Source organism: Alternaria rosae (genome assembly GCF_020736505.1).
Source record: "Alternaria rosae strain MPI-PUGE-AT-0040 chromosome Unknown BKA58scaffold_8, whole genome shotgun sequence".
Taxonomy (NCBI): domain Eukaryota; kingdom Fungi; phylum Ascomycota; class Dothideomycetes; order Pleosporales; family Pleosporaceae; genus Alternaria; species Alternaria rosae.
This window is the reverse complement of record NW_025763577.1, coordinates 1,465,648-1,481,699: the sequence shown is the minus strand read 5'-3', so window position 1 is coordinate 1,481,699 and position 16,052 is coordinate 1,465,648. Positions and strand designations below refer to the sequence as shown.

The following is a 16,052-nucleotide window of genomic DNA, read 5'->3' as shown; positions in this document are numbered from 1 at the left end:
ATTGTTGCCAGCTCGCTCAAAGACCGATAATTTAGCATGCACGCATCATATCAGTATATCTCGGCCAAAATGCCGTGATTTACAGGCTTAGCTAACCATGGCAACTACGTTCATCTTGCATGGACGACCTTACCCGGCCGGGAGACATAGCTAAATGCGGGAACCCCCGCATCTCATCCTACACTAGGCTAGCCAACACCAGCAGGTAAGACGACGACGTGACTATATGAATCCAGGGTAGCAATATAAGATGCAGTCTACCCCAGATTCGTGGGGTAGGCAGTGTCAGTTACGCTCCCGACCTCTGACTACTCTCCCAACTTTCACGACCGCAAAGCCTCGTCCATTCCATCACCATGGACGTCGAAAAGCACTCTCTGGAGAAGGATCTAGCATGCGAGTACATCGAAGCTACAAATGAAACTCGCAACCCCGTCCCCGAGATCCTGCGAAACCACACACCTGAGCAACTCACCGCTCTCGAGAAGAAGCTTGTACGGAAGATCGACTTCCGTGCCCTACCCATCCTGATCGTCCTTTTCCTGCTCAACGTGCTCGATCGAAATGCCATCGCCAACGCACGTCTCGGAGGTCTGGAAGCCACACTGGGTATCGACGATGTGGAGTATCAGACTGCTGTCATGGTGTTGTGGGCTGGTTACATCTCCATGATGATTCCGTCGAACATGCTCCTCTCCATCTTCAAGCCCAGGTTGTACCTGCCAACGGTCGTCATTATCTGGGGTATCGTGTCTGGCGCTACAGGGTTCGTTCAGAACCACGCTGGGCTAGTCGCATTGAGATTCCTGGTCGGTGTAACGGAAGCCCCGTACTTCCCTGGATGTATCTTCTTCCTCTCATGTTGGTACACAAGGAAAGAATTACCGAGTCGTATCGCCACTTTCTACTCTGGATACACGCTGTCCTCGGCCTTCGGTGGATTGATCGCAGCGGGTATCGTCGATGGCATGGAAGGTCTTGGTGGCTACCCGTCTTGGAGATGGATTTTCATTCTCGAAGGGGCTCTGACGATCGTTATGGCTTTTGCTGGATATGCACTTCTTCCGAACTACCCTTCAAATACCTCGTTCCTATCGGCTGAGGAGACTGCTATGGCGCAGTGGCGACTTGACCGCGAGAATGACGGTGTGGCCGATGAAGTGAATGAATCGGTCTTTGTTGGACTGAAGCAGGCTTTCTCCGATCCGAAAGTGGTACGTATCTCTCTCATCTTATCATTGCGTGTCGACAATCGAAACCCATAAGCCATTACGTGTTGCTAACGTCGAATGCCACCTCTAGCCATTACTCGTCTTAATCCAGACATGCGCCGTAGTATCCATGAGCTTCACTTACTTCTTCCCTTCCATCGTCCAGACACTCGGCTTCCCCCGCGTGGAGACGCTCTTGCTCACAGCACCACCCTATTTCCTGGCCTTCATCTTCTCGGTCGCCAACTCGTGGCACTCTGGGCGCTCCGGCGAGCATTGCTTCCACATCGTCGCAGCATGCGTCATCTCCGCAGTTGGACAGATCATCTCCATGTCCACATACCAGACTGGCCCTCGCTACTTCGCCATGTTCCTACAAGCTATGGGATCTTTCTCTGCTTTCCAGCTTATCTTGCCTTGGGTTTCTGCAACGGTTGCGCGGCCGAAAGCGAAGAGGGCTGTTACACTCGCCTTGGCGACGGCTGTGTCGAATGCGACGAATATTGCGACTGCTTACCTATACCCCGCGTGGAGCGCACCGTGAGTCTTTTTCCATATTCCAGATGAATAATCACTAACTTAGCGATCTAGCTTGTACCGCATGGGCTGCATTGTCTTGACAGTAGCACTCCTTTGCTGCGCAACTGCGTCACTCATACTACGCTTCTGGCTGCAGAAGCTGAATCGCAAATCTGATCAGGCTGTAGGCTTGGAAGGTGTCGCCAATGGACCCGGCCTTCTTTTCCGCTACACTCTGTAAATAGGCCGTAGGCAGACATCCGGTTCAAAATGTGTCTCCTTCTGGAATGACGATAACTCACCTTCTGAGTAATGTCGATGTGAAGCTATCGCAGGGTATATCGAAACCTGAAACCCCATACCCTGGCTACCACTTGTGCTAAATCGTGTTTTGTTGTAATGAGTACATCATCCGATAACAGCCACGTGGGCGGGGGATGCGGAAACATCACCAAGTAGCATCCATCATCGCTCGTCTGCGACCATGCCGTTATCTGCATCAAAGCATCCTTGGTATACTATTCTCGTTGCTGCTTTCCTGAAACATTGCTAAACGGTGTTGCATCGATGGAGCAGCTCCCAATAACACGTTAGCGTTATGATCCTGCGCACGGGCCACAGGAGAAGAGAGCCGTCTCCCGCCGAGGAACCTCATCTTTCATCCTTCTACTTCATTCTGACACTACCCCATGTTTCAAACATCTCGGTTGAAGCTTGTACGGCATGCAATAGACGGGCTATCTATCGGGGAAATGAAGACGAGGCCAAGTCGATAGTGGTGCTGTTACTCCTGCAGCGTGGGGGCGAGAGCGCGGAGGCTGAACTGGCAGGTGCTTCGCCAAAGCTGTTTCAGCCTTGCATACTCGAAGTACTGCGCCGCAGCCTCCTGATGCTGTCCAGTATACATAACAGAATGATCTATTAGAACATTTTCGCGAAGAACTACCCTCACCCAGTATAATTTCTACTTCATCACAGTCGTCTGTCGCAAACGTGGTCTGGAGCTTTACCTATTACCACCTACTTCCGTACAGCGCACACAGTCAACCCCCGAAAAGCCATCAAGACATGCAGTCCCCCTCTAAAGACACTAAAAAGCCCAAGTTGACCCGGAAAATATTAGAACGTGAGAGCATTTACTTCTATGAGGATGTCCACAAGAGGAACTCTTTGCCTAAGTGGCTCCGTCCCATCCATTTGGGAATGAGATTCATGCGCACAAAAGTCCCTGAGGAATCCAGAGAGGATTTTGTCGCTGAGCTCAAGGAATTCCAACGTTCAGGTCAAGACAGGGCTATCGCATCGGCATCACACTGGAGTTTGAAACCCTCCAGCATCCGGGATGAATACCTCCACAAAAAGAGTTTTGACGAAAAAAAACTAGCAGCAGAGACGAGAGACGTGTTGGTTACTTGTCGGAAAGTTCAGGAACGGGCGATATATCTTTGTGGGACGAACGAGAAGGAATCCGCATGGGCGGAGTTCCTAGGAGCGAACTTCTTCAAAACATACAGGGAGGTACATGGCACTCCAGACGAGCACAGGTATGCAAATTTGTGATGCTTTCAAAGCCTCTTTATTGACTTCTTCTAGCTATTTGTTTGATCGGTGGGAACTGTAAGCAATACGGTGGCGCTTCACAGATCGCAGGCTAACTTTTATAGGCATGCTGATGTTCATTGGAATGAACGCTTACCCAGGAACGATTTCGGGAGACGAGTGCGTACTGGACCGAAGCCGGACTTGACCTACTCATTTCCCGTCATCGATCCCTCACACAAAATATCAAGATCGCACCGTTTCGACCCTAAAGTCGAAAACTTCACGCTTCCTGTCCTTAGCGAACTCCAGAAGGCAGCCGAATGTAGCCTAATCTCGTCACCGACGTCTGCGTTGTCCAAGTGGGATCCTAAGAACCCAAAACCGATAGGCGCTGCGGACCTAACATGCTTTCCTTGGGCTGTTGTCGAAGTCAAAACCAGCAAATGGAAGCGTGATAAGTCAGTGTTTTGTTATTGTCAAGCTGCGAACGCGTCTGCTGAAGCACTCATGATGAGGGAAAGACTGGCTGAGAGGGTGAACGAGCCAAGTAAGGATGCTCTGGTCATCTTCTCTTTCACATGTGTTGGTCCAAGCGTTCGGTTTTGGCTTACCTTCAGACACCCAGTGAGTATGGGCCTTAACATACAACCGTCGTAAGTAGCTAACATGCGCCAGACCAGCCGTAACATTGAGATGCGCTGTATTTGGGCAACTTCATTGGAGCTTACTTGGGGTGTCTTTGCGCTACGTGCTGTGATCGAGAACATGCGCAAATGGGTGCACAACTGGGTGAAACCGGGGATATGCAGATGGATCACTCAAGTCCGCTTGCATCCAAAGCCCTCGACGTTTCTCGCCCCAGACGGCCATCAGGTCGAGCAACGAAGAAGAGCGAAATCTCTCGAGCCACCCAATCAGAGAACATCTGACATACCCTCTACGTCACGAAAGCCTCCTCGCTCGAAGATCATTCCGCATTTAGCGAGAGAGAATACTGTACCAAGACGGACCTGCTCTCCCAGTTCATTGTCTCAACGATTGGATCGATTGAGTATTCGCATCGAAGACTCAGAACGGGATGTTTCTGACGAAAGTGGAAGCGATTGGCAGCGCTATGCAAGTAGCTCCGACGATGGAAGTTATGTAGCAAGCGATGATGCAAGCGGCGACGACGATGGCTTCACCACTGTGGAAGAAGAGACTTATGGCACAAGTCAAGATGAGGACGAACTCGACGAAGGATACTCTAGTGACGGCTCATAGGTGGAGGCTTTCCGATGACTCCGTTCTGTCTTGTTTGGTTCTATACCAGGAAAAGTTCGGCCCGACGTCAACAGCGCAATGTCTGTTCACCTTCGACTTTCGCATTAAGTTTTCTTTCACACTCTTCTTCATACAACTAATTCCTTTCTGTGTAACATATCACATGACTTTGCATAGCCATCATTTTCCTCCTCACGTATGCGTACCGTCTAGTTCCACTGGTGGGCCGGGTATGATATGCACACTCGTCGACCCAGCCTCAACTGGAGCCGACGGTGCTTCCGTCTCAGCCCTCCAATGGCCACCTACAAAGCGTTTCGAGCCTTTCGCATCACCATCCATCTCCGATACCCCGATCTCGCCCGAGGGCTCCTGCTCTGGTTGCTGTGCATCTTGCTTCCGTTGTCGTTGTTGTTTCCGCCTTCGCCGTGAGAATAAGAAGAGTACGACGCCAAGTATAACGAAGATACCCACCCCAACTCCAATGCCAGCTTTGGCGCCTGGGCTTGAGTCGGAGCTTGTATCTTGGGATTCAATGGGCAAAGCAGAATTTGATGGTCCGGCATCTGTATCGTGCGCGGTCATGGACGGACTTAGATTCGATAATAGCGAGGGAGACCTTGTGGAGCTACCGAATAATACACTAATCACCGCTGCAATAGAAGATGCATATTCCCTAGGAAACAGGGCGAGGTCGCTAGACTGCCAGAAGACTACAGTTGGTTTCGCTCGGGCCGTACCTGTTGTCAACACCGTCTTACTGTTTATGGTAACACTAGAGCATGGGCCAGGGCGGCACACCTGCTCAGTGGTGTCGATCAGCGAGAGGATGGATGTTCCCCCAGCGCTGTAAGTTGTAGTAGTGGTGAATCGGCTAAGTACAGTTGTCGTCTCCGAAAAGGTTTTCTCGCAGTAGTAGCCGTCACGGTCAACAAAACGATAAGACATATCGCTGATTTGCATGTATGTAAGCGCGTGTCCGCGGAGTGGGAGTTATGGAACCTTTGGAAACATGGGTAGCGTAACTGGGACAACAGTATGCTAGCCAATAGACAAAGTCCAAGCGAACCTCGTCTATCTCAGTGGGTGTTTGGCCATCTCCACAAACTCCTGGGCTGTACAGAGGCGTTGTCTGTTCTTGCCGATACGGATTGCATTCATAGTAATAGGAAGAAGCAACAGCATCAGTATAATATTGAAAGACAGCCCTTCCGCTGTATATTAGAGATGAACTAGTGTCTTCATAGATCCAGCGTGTTGCACATGGCGCTGGGGGCGTAAAGACGGTCAATAATGGGGGCAAATTCGTTGGAGCGGTTTGAAATCTCCAATCAGAAGTTGGTATAGTGGGGACAGTCGCCATATTGACGATACCTGGAAGGTAGAGTAAGTCGACGTTGAGTTTTAGGGAAGAAGGGATCTTAAAGAACTCCGCCAGCGGTACAAAACTTTGATCCAGATGTGGAGAGGTGACGAGCATCGAATTGTAAGGTTGGTTGGTAGGATTGCTACGCCGCATTATGCGGCGTAGTCCTTTGGCGCCGATATGTGCATGTCACGCAGCGGCTACAGCGACATCGTGTACTACACACACCCAATACCATGACAGAGTACCTGCAGCCTTGTCATATGCAGGACAGGCACACAAGCAACAGTGAGCGAAGAAAACGACGGCCATCGCTCGATTGCGATCTTCGTTATCGCGACAGATTCATTATAGCGTCCATCTCTTTTCCATTTGCTTAATGGTCTCTCTCCCGCTGCGTGCTGTCCAACTCCACCGGCGACCGCGGCACAACACCTCCCGTCCCAGCCTCAACCGGCACCGATCTTCCATCCGCCTCAGCCCTCCATTTATTGTCCACCGCTTGCTTAAATCCTTGCGAGTTTCCATCCATCTCCGCCTCGTTCGGCTGCTGAAGACGTTTTCTCTGTTGCTTTTTTCTTCGCAAGAAAAACAAGAGTATGACGATACCAATGATAACAAGCAGGCCTATTCCGACGGCTATACCCGCTATAGCGCCTGGACTTAAACCACCGTCTTTTGAGCCCGGAGATGGATCTTCTGTAGCATTATTACCTCCGAATTTAGCGTCGACCAGGGACGCGAGTGACGAAGCATAGTCGCTAGGAAAGTTCGACAAATCGCTTTCCTCCCAATACACCCCGAAGGGAGTAGCAAAGGCCACACCAGAAGATAGCACAGTCGGCCTCTGCAGCGTGGTCGGATTCGCACAAGTCTGGGAGCCTCCCGACCTTGTACAAAACCTCGTTGCTGTGTCAATACCAGAGGCGCTTTGCGTCCTATCCCACTGGTCTATAATTGTCGTCGTGAAGTTTGTGAGTGCAGTCCTAGGAGTCGAAAAGTCGCCTTGGCAGTCCTGTGCAAGAACATTCATGGACATTCCCCTGGTGGATACGTAAGCCGGGATTTAGAGATGCGTATTCAGCCGTGGGCAAACAACCTGTCGCAACACCAGCCCTTCCACCTTCGCGAGCTGCCAAAGCGCTGCTCCTCAATGCCAGCTATCGTTTGTCCTCTTGTACATATCCCTGGGCTGTAATAAGGCTGATCTAGCGGCTGAAGAAAGGGGCGGCAAGACTCGTAGTAGTTCGATGACAGAAGATTCTGAACGCGCGTCATCCCGAAATTTCCATTCTCGGATCGCCAAATAAGACTATAGTCCCCGCTTCGGATGTTGGTGGTGTTGACTGGATTTTGTATCCATTGAGTCGCGCATGCTGAGCTAGGATCATATCTAGTTGTCAGAGGGGGAGGATCACCGGATGGGCCTAAAGTGTTCCATCGCGCTAGGTCCGTAGCAATGGCTATGTTGGATACCACCATGCTTGATGTTGATGGGAAGTTGAACGGAGCGCAAGAACAACCGTTTCAGGGGAAAGAGCTTGGGAACACGGGAACTATGAAGTGGAAGCCGAGAGTGTAATAATCAAGTCGCCGAAGACTAGTAGGTTGCGGGGCGGCCACCAATCTTCCGACATGGCTGACCGGTGGCCCGCCTGCAGCCACCAGAAGGACGGCGACCTCTCATATTCAGCAAACTAACACAAGCAAGCCATGTCAGGCGGAGCAAACCCAATCAGCGGTGTCGCGCTGTCCCGCCCGAAGCCACAGAGTAACACTTAACGTCCCTTGCCGCATCACAGGGCTGGCCCCCACACCGTATCGGAAAATGGAATCAAGCTGCGAGATCATCTCGATCATTGGTTGTAGGAGCATGGATGCAATTGAACGCCGAACTGGGCGCCTTATTCTCTTTACCCACATCATAGAGCAGGCCTATCCAGGTAAGGTCGATGATGGGAGCACGACAGATGTTGGAGGATACAATGCAGGGGTATGAAGATGCGCATTCCGGAAATGGAGTGGACATCGACTAGTGCCAAACAGAAGAGAAGTAGCCAATCAACGAAGCACAGTCGCGATTAGCAGCGTGCAGCAGTGGCTAGGTGATCGCATGAGGCTGAGGGATGCTACACTGCCAGGCTGTTATGTCAATAGAATCCAACGTGAGTACCTTCAGGCTGTGCACCAAGAAAACCTCCAGACGCCAATCACCATCGCGAGACAAGACCGCGCCCCGTTTGAGTGAATGGCGTATACTCTCGTTGGTAAGATGTCGCGTCTGCGATCCATCAATTCTCATCCGTGCAACATATTCGCAAAACTTCTATCGCGTCTTCTTCCATCATGTCAATCTATATGGCATTGTGCCGCGTCTCTCCTTCTCCATACTCAGTATGCGGCTATTGATCTCTTTCCCGCTGCGTGCCATCCAACTCAACAGGTGGCCCTGGAATAATCACCACACTTCCTGATCCAGCTTCCACCGGCTGTGAGGTCCCGTCTGTCTCAGCTCTCCACTTCCCGCCCATGAAGCGCTTCAACCCTCTTGAGCTTCCTTCCATCTCCGGCACGTCCGGGTGCTGTAGACGTCGTTGTCGCTTTCTTCTTCGCCTAAGGTACAGGAGAATCACAATGCTGGCTATGACCAATGCGCCAACCCCAACGGCTATACCAGCTATGGCTCCGGGGCTCCGACTAGAGCTTTTGCGGTTGGATTTGGTGGATGGAGGTGCGGATGGTGGGGTTGTAGTGTTAGTTGGTTTCGTGGACGTGTCCCCAAATGGAACTCCGATCACTGAAGCGAGCGACGACGCGTAGTCACTAGGGAATGAAGACAAATCGCTGGACTGCCAATACACCCTTAACGGACTTGCAAGTGCTGTGCCAGACGTCATTTCACTTGGCGGTTGCCTCAACCAAGTATCGATGACAGATCCAAATCCACCGTCGGTGACCACTTTACAGAGTGACGTCGAGATGTCGATGGCCCAGAATGTGAAAACTTCTCCATTTTGTGTACTTTCACAGGGCCCAGATTGGGTCAAAGTGGTTGTAAACTGTGTGAGGACCGCCATAGGAGTTCTGATTATTTTTTCGCAGGGGTCCGACGCAGCAATCGTCACAGTTGGAACCGTCATTCCACTGCGGCGGATGTCAGATGGCCCAAGTCGACAGCATTTTGGAACTGAGTGATCACCTATCGCAACAGAGTCCTTCCCAGACAACGGAGTCTTGGAAGCGAAGCTCGTTTATCTTGGCCACAATTTGACCCGCAGTACATATCCCAGGACTATACTTTGGGGTTGTCTGTCCATAGGGAAGGCAACGTGCGTTGTAGTCGCTGGGCAAGGCAGATGATTCGTAACCCGTAAAACGAGTGTCTCCGCTAATAATGTAGTCCCCATCCGCGCGTACCCACTGAGTTGAGCAATTAGGCGGAGGGGTAAATATGTCCGTAAGTTGAGGTAATCCGGTTGGAACCAAACCCAACCATTCCTCCAATTTAAAGGCAGTTGATGTTACGACGCCGGTGGCCATCCTTGCTATTGGGAACGGACGGATCGTAGAAATACTGATACAGAGAAGAAGGGACAGAAGAATGGCAATAAAAAGTGGGAGGCTGAGCCAGGATAAGAGAGACTGACCGACACATACTAAGGTGGGCTTGGCTAGTCCCAAAAGCTTACCGGCTAAAGCCCGTGGTATGTTATCCAACAGACTGCGACGCAACATCGAATCCAATTCATCGGGACCGCCAAGGCATATACAGTGAGAAGAGACTCAAAACATTGAGAACGGTGTCCAAGAGGCGAAAGTGATGCAGTAGAAGGGCCCTTCCAGCCTTATCATTCGTCCTGTGCTGTAGGGCTGATACCCACTTGATCTCTCGAGATAAGACGGATGTAAGCTAACGCCCGACCATAAGGACTATCTTATGATCCTCGTTTGTTGCCACTGAATCAGCTTCTTGAATGGGCGTTGACAGGATTGCGGAGCTCATGAACATTAGAAAACAGGGTGGACTCGCCAAAGTAGCAGGTTAGCAGCATACATACTCACAAGTTAAATGCAAAATGAAGATGATACGTTGTATTGAAGTCAATATGACTTCCTGAGCCGCACAAATCATCCGTTCCACGCATGTCGCCTTCAACTCGCACCTAGTTAGGCGCTCCAGTGCCACGAGGCCTATGCGCCACAGCACGATGCCTCTGTGGCTCTTCCCTGTATCTAGTCGAAGTTAGCTCCATTTCCAACCACCAAAATTCGTTTTTCACTTACTTCTTAACAATCCTCTCAATAGAATCGAGTCCCTTCTCCAAAACATCCATCCTAGGTCCATAGCTCAACCTGACAAAGTGATGGCACGGCGAATCAAACAGATCCCTACGGCGACTAGGGTTCAAATCGAAGAAGATACCAGGCACAACAATGACCTTCTCCTCGAGACAAGCCTGGAAGAAGTTCAAACCGTCGTTGATACCTTCAGGCAGGTTGGACAGATCGAGCCAGAGGTAGAAGGTCGAGTTAGGCATGTAAGGGAATTTGAAGCCGATTTCCTGGAGACGGCCAATGACGAAGTCGCGCTTGGTGCGGAAATGCATTTGCAGTGCGCGCATCTCGTTGCGGACGCGGGGTGGTGACAGCATTTCTACAGCGGCTTCTTGGAAGGGCACGTTGCAGCCACCGTCGAGGTAGGAACCGCAGGAACCGATGGCTTGGATGAATTCCTTGGGGCCGATGACCCATGCTACTCGCCAGCCGGGAAGACGGAAGCGCTTGGTCAGTCCATCAATGATGAGTACGTCGTCTTCGTCGACATCTTCGACGTTGTCGGCGGCGGAGATGACGGTGCCGTCGCAGTTGGTGGTATAGTTGTATCCGCAGTAGAATTCGTCCATGATCAAGGTTGCGCGGTCTCGGCAGATATTCTGGATTTGTGCGAGTTCGGGATTGGTGACCTAGTACAAAGTCAGTGTATACCTCACAACAGTTCACAAAAACGGCTACGAACCATCTGGCCAGTCGGGTTCCTTGGGTTTGACGTGAGAATAACAGAGGTACCGCGAGCGATTTCCTCGGCAATCTTGTCGGGCGACATATGGTATTGGTCGGCCTCGCCTAGGGGAACAGGAATAGCAGCGATGTTACGGAAGAGCGACAACATCTCGTTGTACGCAGTGTAGTCTAATCTCGTCAGCTCCAGCTCGAATCCCGCGAGTTCAATCCGAACATACCAGGAATGAAGAAGCCCAAGTAGCAGTTACCCAACACAGCAGCAATACGGATCAAACCCGCACGTCCACCAGGAACAATGCACACATTCTCCCATGTGTACTGGCTCTTGCGCCACTTGCGATGGTGCTCATTGTATAGTGTCGCGACCGCCTCTCTCAGCGGCCTGATACCAGCAGTCGGACCGTACTCTCTGCCATGAGCGCTGATATCGACCTCCTTTGGCCTCTCAAAGCAGCCTTTGATGCTATCGTCGACTTCAGGTGCACCCTGACCCAGGTTTGCCCATTCTTCCGGGTGTTCGAGGAAGCCGTGCTTGTACGCCTGTTCGGATGTCCAGACGACACCTGTGGAAGCGCGCGTAGCGTCGAGACCGGCGTGAGGCTTGTGGCCTTCGTGCGACTGGCGGAATTGACGATGGATGGACGATCCGAGTTCTGCGATATGTCAGTACTTGCCGCATACAATTGTGTTCTTCCCAGCTTATAGAGACCTGATTCGTGTCTGGTATGCGACATAGCTGCGAGAAACGGCACAGGAGTACAAGGCGCGATAAGAAAAGCGGCTAAAAGGACGAAGCAACTCCAACTCGACTCTCCAAGGAAGCGCAAAAGTTGGAGGAGGTCCGATAAGAACCTCTAGCGGTCAAGATCGGAACATCGAGAACCGAAAAGCTCCCCAAAGCCCATCTTAAGCAGCGCCCCCAATTTTCTCAGATCCACTTCCATCGGGTTGTACACCTCAGGAATGACGTAGCCAAAGCAATCCGGGAGGAACAGACGGTAATGTACGTACCACTCTCGCTAGGATCTTTAGAACTCGAAAAGCGTCTCTGGGAGAAAGCGCCCTTGAGATGGCTGACTTTGTCTGCCGAGAAAGACATCGTGTGTGTGTGTAAGGTTTGGTGGTTGCGCAGAATCAAGCTTTGCCTAGCTTTCGATGATGGAGGGGTGGGTGCGCAGATCTTCGTAGTGGGGTGTGGAAGCCAGCAGGCGGGAGGACGTTCACGATATAGCTGAACCAGGTGAGCTTTGTAGAATGAGGGGCTCAAGAGGATCGAGGGCTAGATAAACAGTGTACAGTATGTAAGGTAGGTAAGGCGCATCGGCCCTTTATAACTCGCCGTACGAAGTAAACACGCGTGTCGTGGTGGCCCTCTCGCACGCCGCACGCCAGGTAGGGCATCCACCCACAAACGCATGCATGCACGCATCCACAACTGCACATGTGCGAGTCTTCGTTTGGGTAGCTTAGCCCGCAACTGTAACATTTCTTCTTCCGCTTCCTGCTTCAGCCACCGGGGATAACACAGACATGCCTTGCGACGTTGCTCCGACAATTCCAATCAATTGCCTCGCGGAGATGATAGAGGGTTACGTCTCGGATCGGCGCGTGCCTTTAGCTTCTAGGTCACAAAGGCCCTCATCCTGGGTTACTCGTCTTCACCGCTTATAACGGTGTACGTAGCGCAGCGTACGGTAGTTAGTCCTGCCGACCGCATCGAGGCCGATGTAAGAACTTAGTCCATGCCACATGGGACGGATATGCAGGTCGGCATTGGCGTGGAGAAGACGCCATGCACGACGAACGACATCGAAAGTCAGCTATGCCTGCTGCCCATGCAGTAAAACCCCCGGCCTCCAGATGTATGGCCAAACACACCCCTGTCAGCTTACGCCTCAGCACCGCCAGATGTCACAGCTGCAGCTCCAAATGTCATCACCGATATGAGGCTTGTAACACTGGTCGCAGTCCAACCGGCACCCCCGTGGCGCCCAACGGAAATAATGCCTCACGCAGCCACAGTTGCAGCCCTACAATCGTTGGCCCACTTTCGTTTCCTGTCCGCGGTCCTGGCACACGGATTGTTAACAACCCGACTATTTCCGATATATGCTTCGTCTGAAGAACTTCGCAAAATACGTTGATGTAAGTCCCAAATTAGCAATGAAGCCGGGGATACGGAGTAAAAATATCCATTCCTATATACAGACATGCACAATTACTCTCATCATATTCCTACACTACACCACCCTATCTAACGAAAAACAAAAGGGAAAAGCATCCACGCGTTCAAGCAAAACAAACGCACTACTCTACAGGCTCATCCTCAAGCAACTGCTTAAAGCTAAATGGCTCAAACGCCACACCGTCACCAATGAAATGCTTGCTCATAGCCTCGACCCAGTGCAGACGCAGCGAATGCAACATGGCACTAGTACCCTCCATGACACACAGTACAGCAACCGTGAGTGCGAACCAGAAGTAAAAGACAAAGACCATGATGAAGGCGCCGCCGACGCCGGTGAAGGCGAATGCGTTCTTCATGGTCATTTCCCAAAGGACGATGGAGAGACGTTGGTGAGCGAGTGAGAGGGCCCAGAGACGGAGGTACGAGGCTGTGTGGGAGACACAGTTGAGGCAGAATTCTGGGAAAAGGGTGTTAGTGGATGTTGCGCGTGATCAAGGTGGAGATGGGAAACTTACCGATGGTGTGAATGACTTGGTGGATCATGACTTCACTGAATTCAAACTCCTCGTGGTCTTCGCCGTGGCCAATATCCTGGGTGATCATGGCAATGCCGTCGTCGTCATCTCCGTAGCTATCACGTCCATTGGCATGACCGTTCTCATCGTCGTCGTCGAGCGCGCTCACTCGCGAGTTCTCGCCGATACCACGGTAGCCCATTGCGCGAGCCTTGTTGTGCTCGTAGCGGAGATAGAATGGCTTGAGGAACAGAAGAACGGGAACGCAAGCAAGCGCCAACAAGAGGAGAACCACTTGGATATACGCTTGACCGGGGTAAAGCGGCTGAGTGCCAGCCTCGAGTGTACCGGGACTCAAGAACATGTAAATCAACATGTTGAGCAGACTGGGCGGGCTCTCGCCACGCGCAGGCCAGTCGATGCACCATTTGTACACGATGGTAAAGGCGAGGTAACCGAAGATGGACTGGAAGAAGATCATACCGGGGACAAAGTTACCCCAGATGTCGATCTTGGTCTTGAAGTAGCGAGCGTTGACAAGCGACCACATCAAGGAGAAGGTCATGTGGGACCAACCAAGCAAGATACTGAGCTTCATCTTGTAACTGTTGGAGAACAGCAGGTCATTCTCAGTGTCGTGCCAGCGGTAGTCCAGACCGAAGGGGTAGGTGTAACCTTCGACGCGGCTAGATGTTGGGCCCTTGCCGTCGTTGTCCCACACCCACATAGACTTGAACCAGGGCAGTCCGAGAGAGAAAGCGTCGCAGTAGAGGAGACCGGTGTAGATGGAGAAGATACCCATCATGAAGACAATGTAACGACCGTAGAACATCATGGAGAATAGCTCGTCGAGCTTGCTGCGCTCAAGTCGCTTCTCGAAGTAGATCATGGCGCAAGCTGCGAGAAGCAGAATAACACCGTGTCCGGCATCACCGAACATGACAGCGAACATGAAGGGGAAAGTAACGATGGCTGGCAGCGCAGGGTTGACTTCGCGGTACTTGATCGTTCCGTAAGCATCGATGATGGTCTGGAAACCCAGTGTGAACCTGTTCGACTTGAAGTATGTCGGTGGCGTCTTGGTGGTCTTGATCTGGTTGACAATGGTGGGTACTGACAGGCCAGCACGCTCATTGACATCTGACAGGGTTGACTTGATCAGACCGAGAGAGTTGGTAGGGGCCCACGCCTCAGCGATAAGCGTCTTGCGCTGGTGGTCGTAGGAGAATTTGTTCAGCGTCTCATAGGTAGCCTTCTCTTTCTTAATGACGACCATCCAAGCTGCGAGGTTGCGTCCTATCGCAGTCAACTCGGCATCGAGGGTGGACTTGGTGTTCTTCAAGACGCTAGCCAGGTCGCTCAGGCGGGTGTTGACTTCGCGAATCTGGTCGCGGCGGAGCTCGCTATTCTCGTCCACGCTGTAGAGGTCGGCACCGAGCGACTCTGAGATCTTGCGGATCTTTGCGATGATCTCCTTGCCATGCGCGAAGATGATGAAGACGTTCTTGTTGGTTTCTTCGTTGTTCTCCGGGTTGATGATGGCCTCGGGGATCTCCGACTGGTTCATATACAAGTTACCGCGGAGAGTACGCCACAGGATGCGCTCGAATGCGGCAATGCGTTCGCGGGGGATGACACCAGCGACAAAGCCGATGTTCATGACGGTGAAAGAGCGCTCGGCACCCGTGTCGCCCTGTCCATTTTGCTCAACATCTTGGAGCAGCGGCGCGTCGTCATCATCAACAGAGTCCCTAATCTGCTCAGTCTGACCGCGGGCCCGGTCGAAGAAGCCACCAGCCTCTCTCAGGACCCAACGCCACTCTGTGAGCTCCACCTCGCGCTTCTTCAGGGTCTCGTAGCTCTCGTTCAACGAAGAGATTCTCTGCTCCAAGCTCTGGCTCTTGTCTGCGAGCTCGTCAATCTCGGAGGCGGAAGGCGCAGTGAAGGGGTTGTTGAAGTCGTAGATGGAGCGCATCGAGATATCCGACTTCTCCATCTGGGCGCGAAAGTAGCGGAGCTGGCGTTCCACGTTATCGAGGCGGCGGATCTCCTGGGTAAAGGTACGTTGGAAAGCGGTCGTATCGGCGTTGAGCTAGCACATCTTGTCAGCTTCCCATGCCATCACATCCGTCCCAGAGCTGCCAGGGAAGCTCCAGGACATGTCTGCCTGTGCTCACATCTCTGAAGTCCATGACACCAAGCTCTCCGAGGCCTGAGACGACCTCGCGGCCAATCTCGTTGGCAATGTACAGCTGGGTCAAGGACATGTCCGCGGAGCGGAACATGGTGTCCTTGTTGGGCGCCATGATGGCGGATCGAGAGACAAGACTTCGGGGGAGGTGTGCTTGTCCCGGGATTCGATGGGGGTGGGTTATGCGAGATGGTGGTTGATGGAGCGAGAGCTGCCTCGAACGCCTGCGCGATGA

The 16,052-nt window shown here is 52.0% G+C and overlaps 7 protein-coding genes across 7 annotated transcripts; 2 read left to right on the top strand and 5 right to left on the bottom strand.

The window, feature by feature from the left end:
* Positions 1-16: 16 nt before the first annotated feature.
* On the top strand, positions 17-2,014 carry BKA58DRAFT_229045 (retrograde regulation protein 2). The gene is made up of 3 exons (XM_046166435.1): positions 17-1,214; positions 1,303-1,751; positions 1,803-2,014. Exons 1-3 carry the CDS (start codon positions 357-359, stop codon positions 1,969-1,971), a joined length of 1,476 nt encoding a protein of 491 aa, XP_046022820.1. The 5' UTR covers positions 17-356; the 3' UTR covers positions 1,972-2,014.
* Positions 2,015-2,340: 326 nt separating this feature from the next.
* BKA58DRAFT_229047 (uncharacterized protein) lies at positions 2,341-4,603 on the top strand. Its single transcript, XM_046166436.1, has 3 exons — positions 2,341-3,274; positions 3,395-3,896; positions 3,948-4,603. The coding sequence occupies exons 1-3, from the start codon at positions 2,799-2,801 to the stop codon at positions 4,533-4,535; spliced, it is 1,566 nt and encodes a 521-aa protein (XP_046022819.1). The 5' UTR covers positions 2,341-2,798; the 3' UTR covers positions 4,536-4,603.
* Positions 4,604-4,727: 124 nt separating this feature from the next.
* Positions 4,728-5,286, bottom strand: BKA58DRAFT_471816 (uncharacterized protein; the record flags this gene model as incomplete). The annotated part of the gene is made up of 1 exon (XM_046175246.1): positions 4,728-5,286. The coding sequence occupies exon 1, from the start codon at positions 5,118-5,120 to the stop codon at positions 4,728-4,730; it is 393 nt and encodes a 130-aa protein (XP_046022818.1). The 5' UTR covers positions 5,121-5,286.
* A 666-nt stretch (positions 5,287-5,952) lies between these two features.
* Positions 5,953-7,541, bottom strand: BKA58DRAFT_390395 (uncharacterized protein). The gene is made up of 2 exons (XM_046170832.1): positions 7,001-7,541; positions 5,953-6,944 (listed from the first exon to the last, which is right to left on the bottom strand). Exons 1-2 carry the CDS (start codon positions 7,381-7,383, stop codon positions 6,278-6,280), a joined length of 1,050 nt encoding a protein of 349 aa, XP_046022817.1. The 5' UTR covers positions 7,384-7,541; the 3' UTR covers positions 5,953-6,277.
* Positions 7,542-8,066: 525 nt separating this feature from the next.
* Positions 8,067-9,507, bottom strand: BKA58DRAFT_390392 (uncharacterized protein). Its single transcript, XM_046170831.1, has one exon. The coding sequence runs from the start codon at positions 9,039-9,041 to the stop codon at positions 8,304-8,306; it is 738 nt and encodes a 245-aa protein (XP_046022816.1). The 5' UTR covers positions 9,042-9,507; the 3' UTR covers positions 8,067-8,303.
* Positions 9,508-9,820: 313 nt separating this feature from the next.
* Positions 9,821-11,754, bottom strand: BKA58DRAFT_229025 (aminotransferase). Its single transcript, XM_046166434.1, has 6 exons — positions 11,633-11,754; positions 11,142-11,576; positions 10,919-11,091; positions 10,186-10,865; positions 9,960-10,134; positions 9,821-9,899 (listed from the first exon to the last, which is right to left on the bottom strand). The coding sequence occupies exons 1-5, from the start codon at positions 11,655-11,657 to the stop codon at positions 10,065-10,067; spliced, it is 1,383 nt and encodes a 460-aa protein (XP_046022815.1). The 5' UTR covers positions 11,658-11,754; the 3' UTR covers positions 9,821-9,899; positions 9,960-10,064.
* Positions 11,755-13,076: 1,322 nt separating this feature from the next.
* On the bottom strand, positions 13,077-16,037 carry BKA58DRAFT_390382 (vacuolar ATP synthase 98 kDa subunit). Its single transcript, XM_046170830.1, has 3 exons — positions 15,804-16,037; positions 13,627-15,718; positions 13,077-13,568 (listed from the first exon to the last, which is right to left on the bottom strand). The coding sequence occupies exons 1-3, from the start codon at positions 15,930-15,932 to the stop codon at positions 13,231-13,233; spliced, it is 2,559 nt and encodes an 852-aa protein (XP_046022814.1). The 5' UTR covers positions 15,933-16,037; the 3' UTR covers positions 13,077-13,230.
* Between the last annotated feature and the right edge of the window lie 15 nt (positions 16,038-16,052).

What these genes read in the sequence shown, in the direction of transcription:
- BKA58DRAFT_390395 (XM_046170832.1), bottom strand. Translation starts at nt 7,383, where the DNA reads ATGGTGGTATCCAACATAGCCATTGCTACGGACCTAGCGCGATGGAAC. An exon ending in AAGGGCTGGTGTTGCGACAG is followed by an intron (nt 6,945 to 7,000) that starts GTTGTTTGCCCA and finishes CGTATCCACCAG; the next exon opens with GGGAATGTCCATGAATGTTC.
- BKA58DRAFT_390392 (XM_046170831.1), bottom strand. Translation starts at nt 9,041, where the DNA reads ATGACGGTTCCAACTGTGACGATTGCTGCGTCGGACCCCTGCGAAAAA.
- BKA58DRAFT_229025 (XM_046166434.1), bottom strand. Translation starts at nt 11,657, where the DNA reads ATGTCGCATACCAGACACGAATCAG. An exon ending in CTTGGGCTTCTTCATTCCTG is followed by an intron (nt 11,092 to 11,141) that starts GTATGTTCGGAT and finishes TGACGAGATTAG; the next exon opens with ACTACACTGCGTACAACGAG. An exon ending in ATTGAGAGGATTGTTAAGAA is followed by an intron (nt 10,135 to 10,185) that starts GTAAGTGAAAAA and finishes AACTTCGACTAG; the next exon opens with ATACAGGGAAGAGCCACAGA.
- BKA58DRAFT_229047 (XM_046166436.1), top strand. Translation starts at nt 2,799, where the DNA reads ATGCAGTCCCCCTCTAAAGACACTAAAAAGCCCAAGTTGACCCGGAAA. An exon ending in GGCACTCCAGACGAGCACAG is followed by an intron (nt 3,275 to 3,394) that starts GTATGCAAATTT and finishes TAACTTTTATAG; the next exon opens with GCATGCTGATGTTCATTGGA. An exon ending in GGCTTACCTTCAGACACCCA is followed by an intron (nt 3,897 to 3,947) that starts GTGAGTATGGGC and finishes AACATGCGCCAG; the next exon opens with ACCAGCCGTAACATTGAGAT.
- BKA58DRAFT_390382 (XM_046170830.1), bottom strand. Translation starts at nt 15,932, where the DNA reads ATGGCGCCCAACAAGGACACCATGTTCCGCTCCGCGGACATGTCCTTG. An exon ending in GTGTCATGGACTTCAGAGAT is followed by an intron (nt 15,719 to 15,803) that starts GTGAGCACAGGC and finishes AAGATGTGCTAG; the next exon opens with CTCAACGCCGATACGACCGC. An exon ending in CCAAGTCATTCACACCATCG is followed by an intron (nt 13,569 to 13,626) that starts GTAAGTTTCCCA and finishes CCCTTTTCCCAG; the next exon opens with AATTCTGCCTCAACTGTGTC.
- BKA58DRAFT_229045 (XM_046166435.1), top strand. Translation starts at nt 357, where the DNA reads ATGGACGTCGAAAAGCACTCTCTGGAGAAGGATCTAGCATGCGAGTAC. An exon ending in CTTTCTCCGATCCGAAAGTG is followed by an intron (nt 1,215 to 1,302) that starts GTACGTATCTCT and finishes TGCCACCTCTAG; the next exon opens with CCATTACTCGTCTTAATCCA. An exon ending in TACCCCGCGTGGAGCGCACC is followed by an intron (nt 1,752 to 1,802) that starts GTGAGTCTTTTT and finishes TTAGCGATCTAG; the next exon opens with CTTGTACCGCATGGGCTGCA.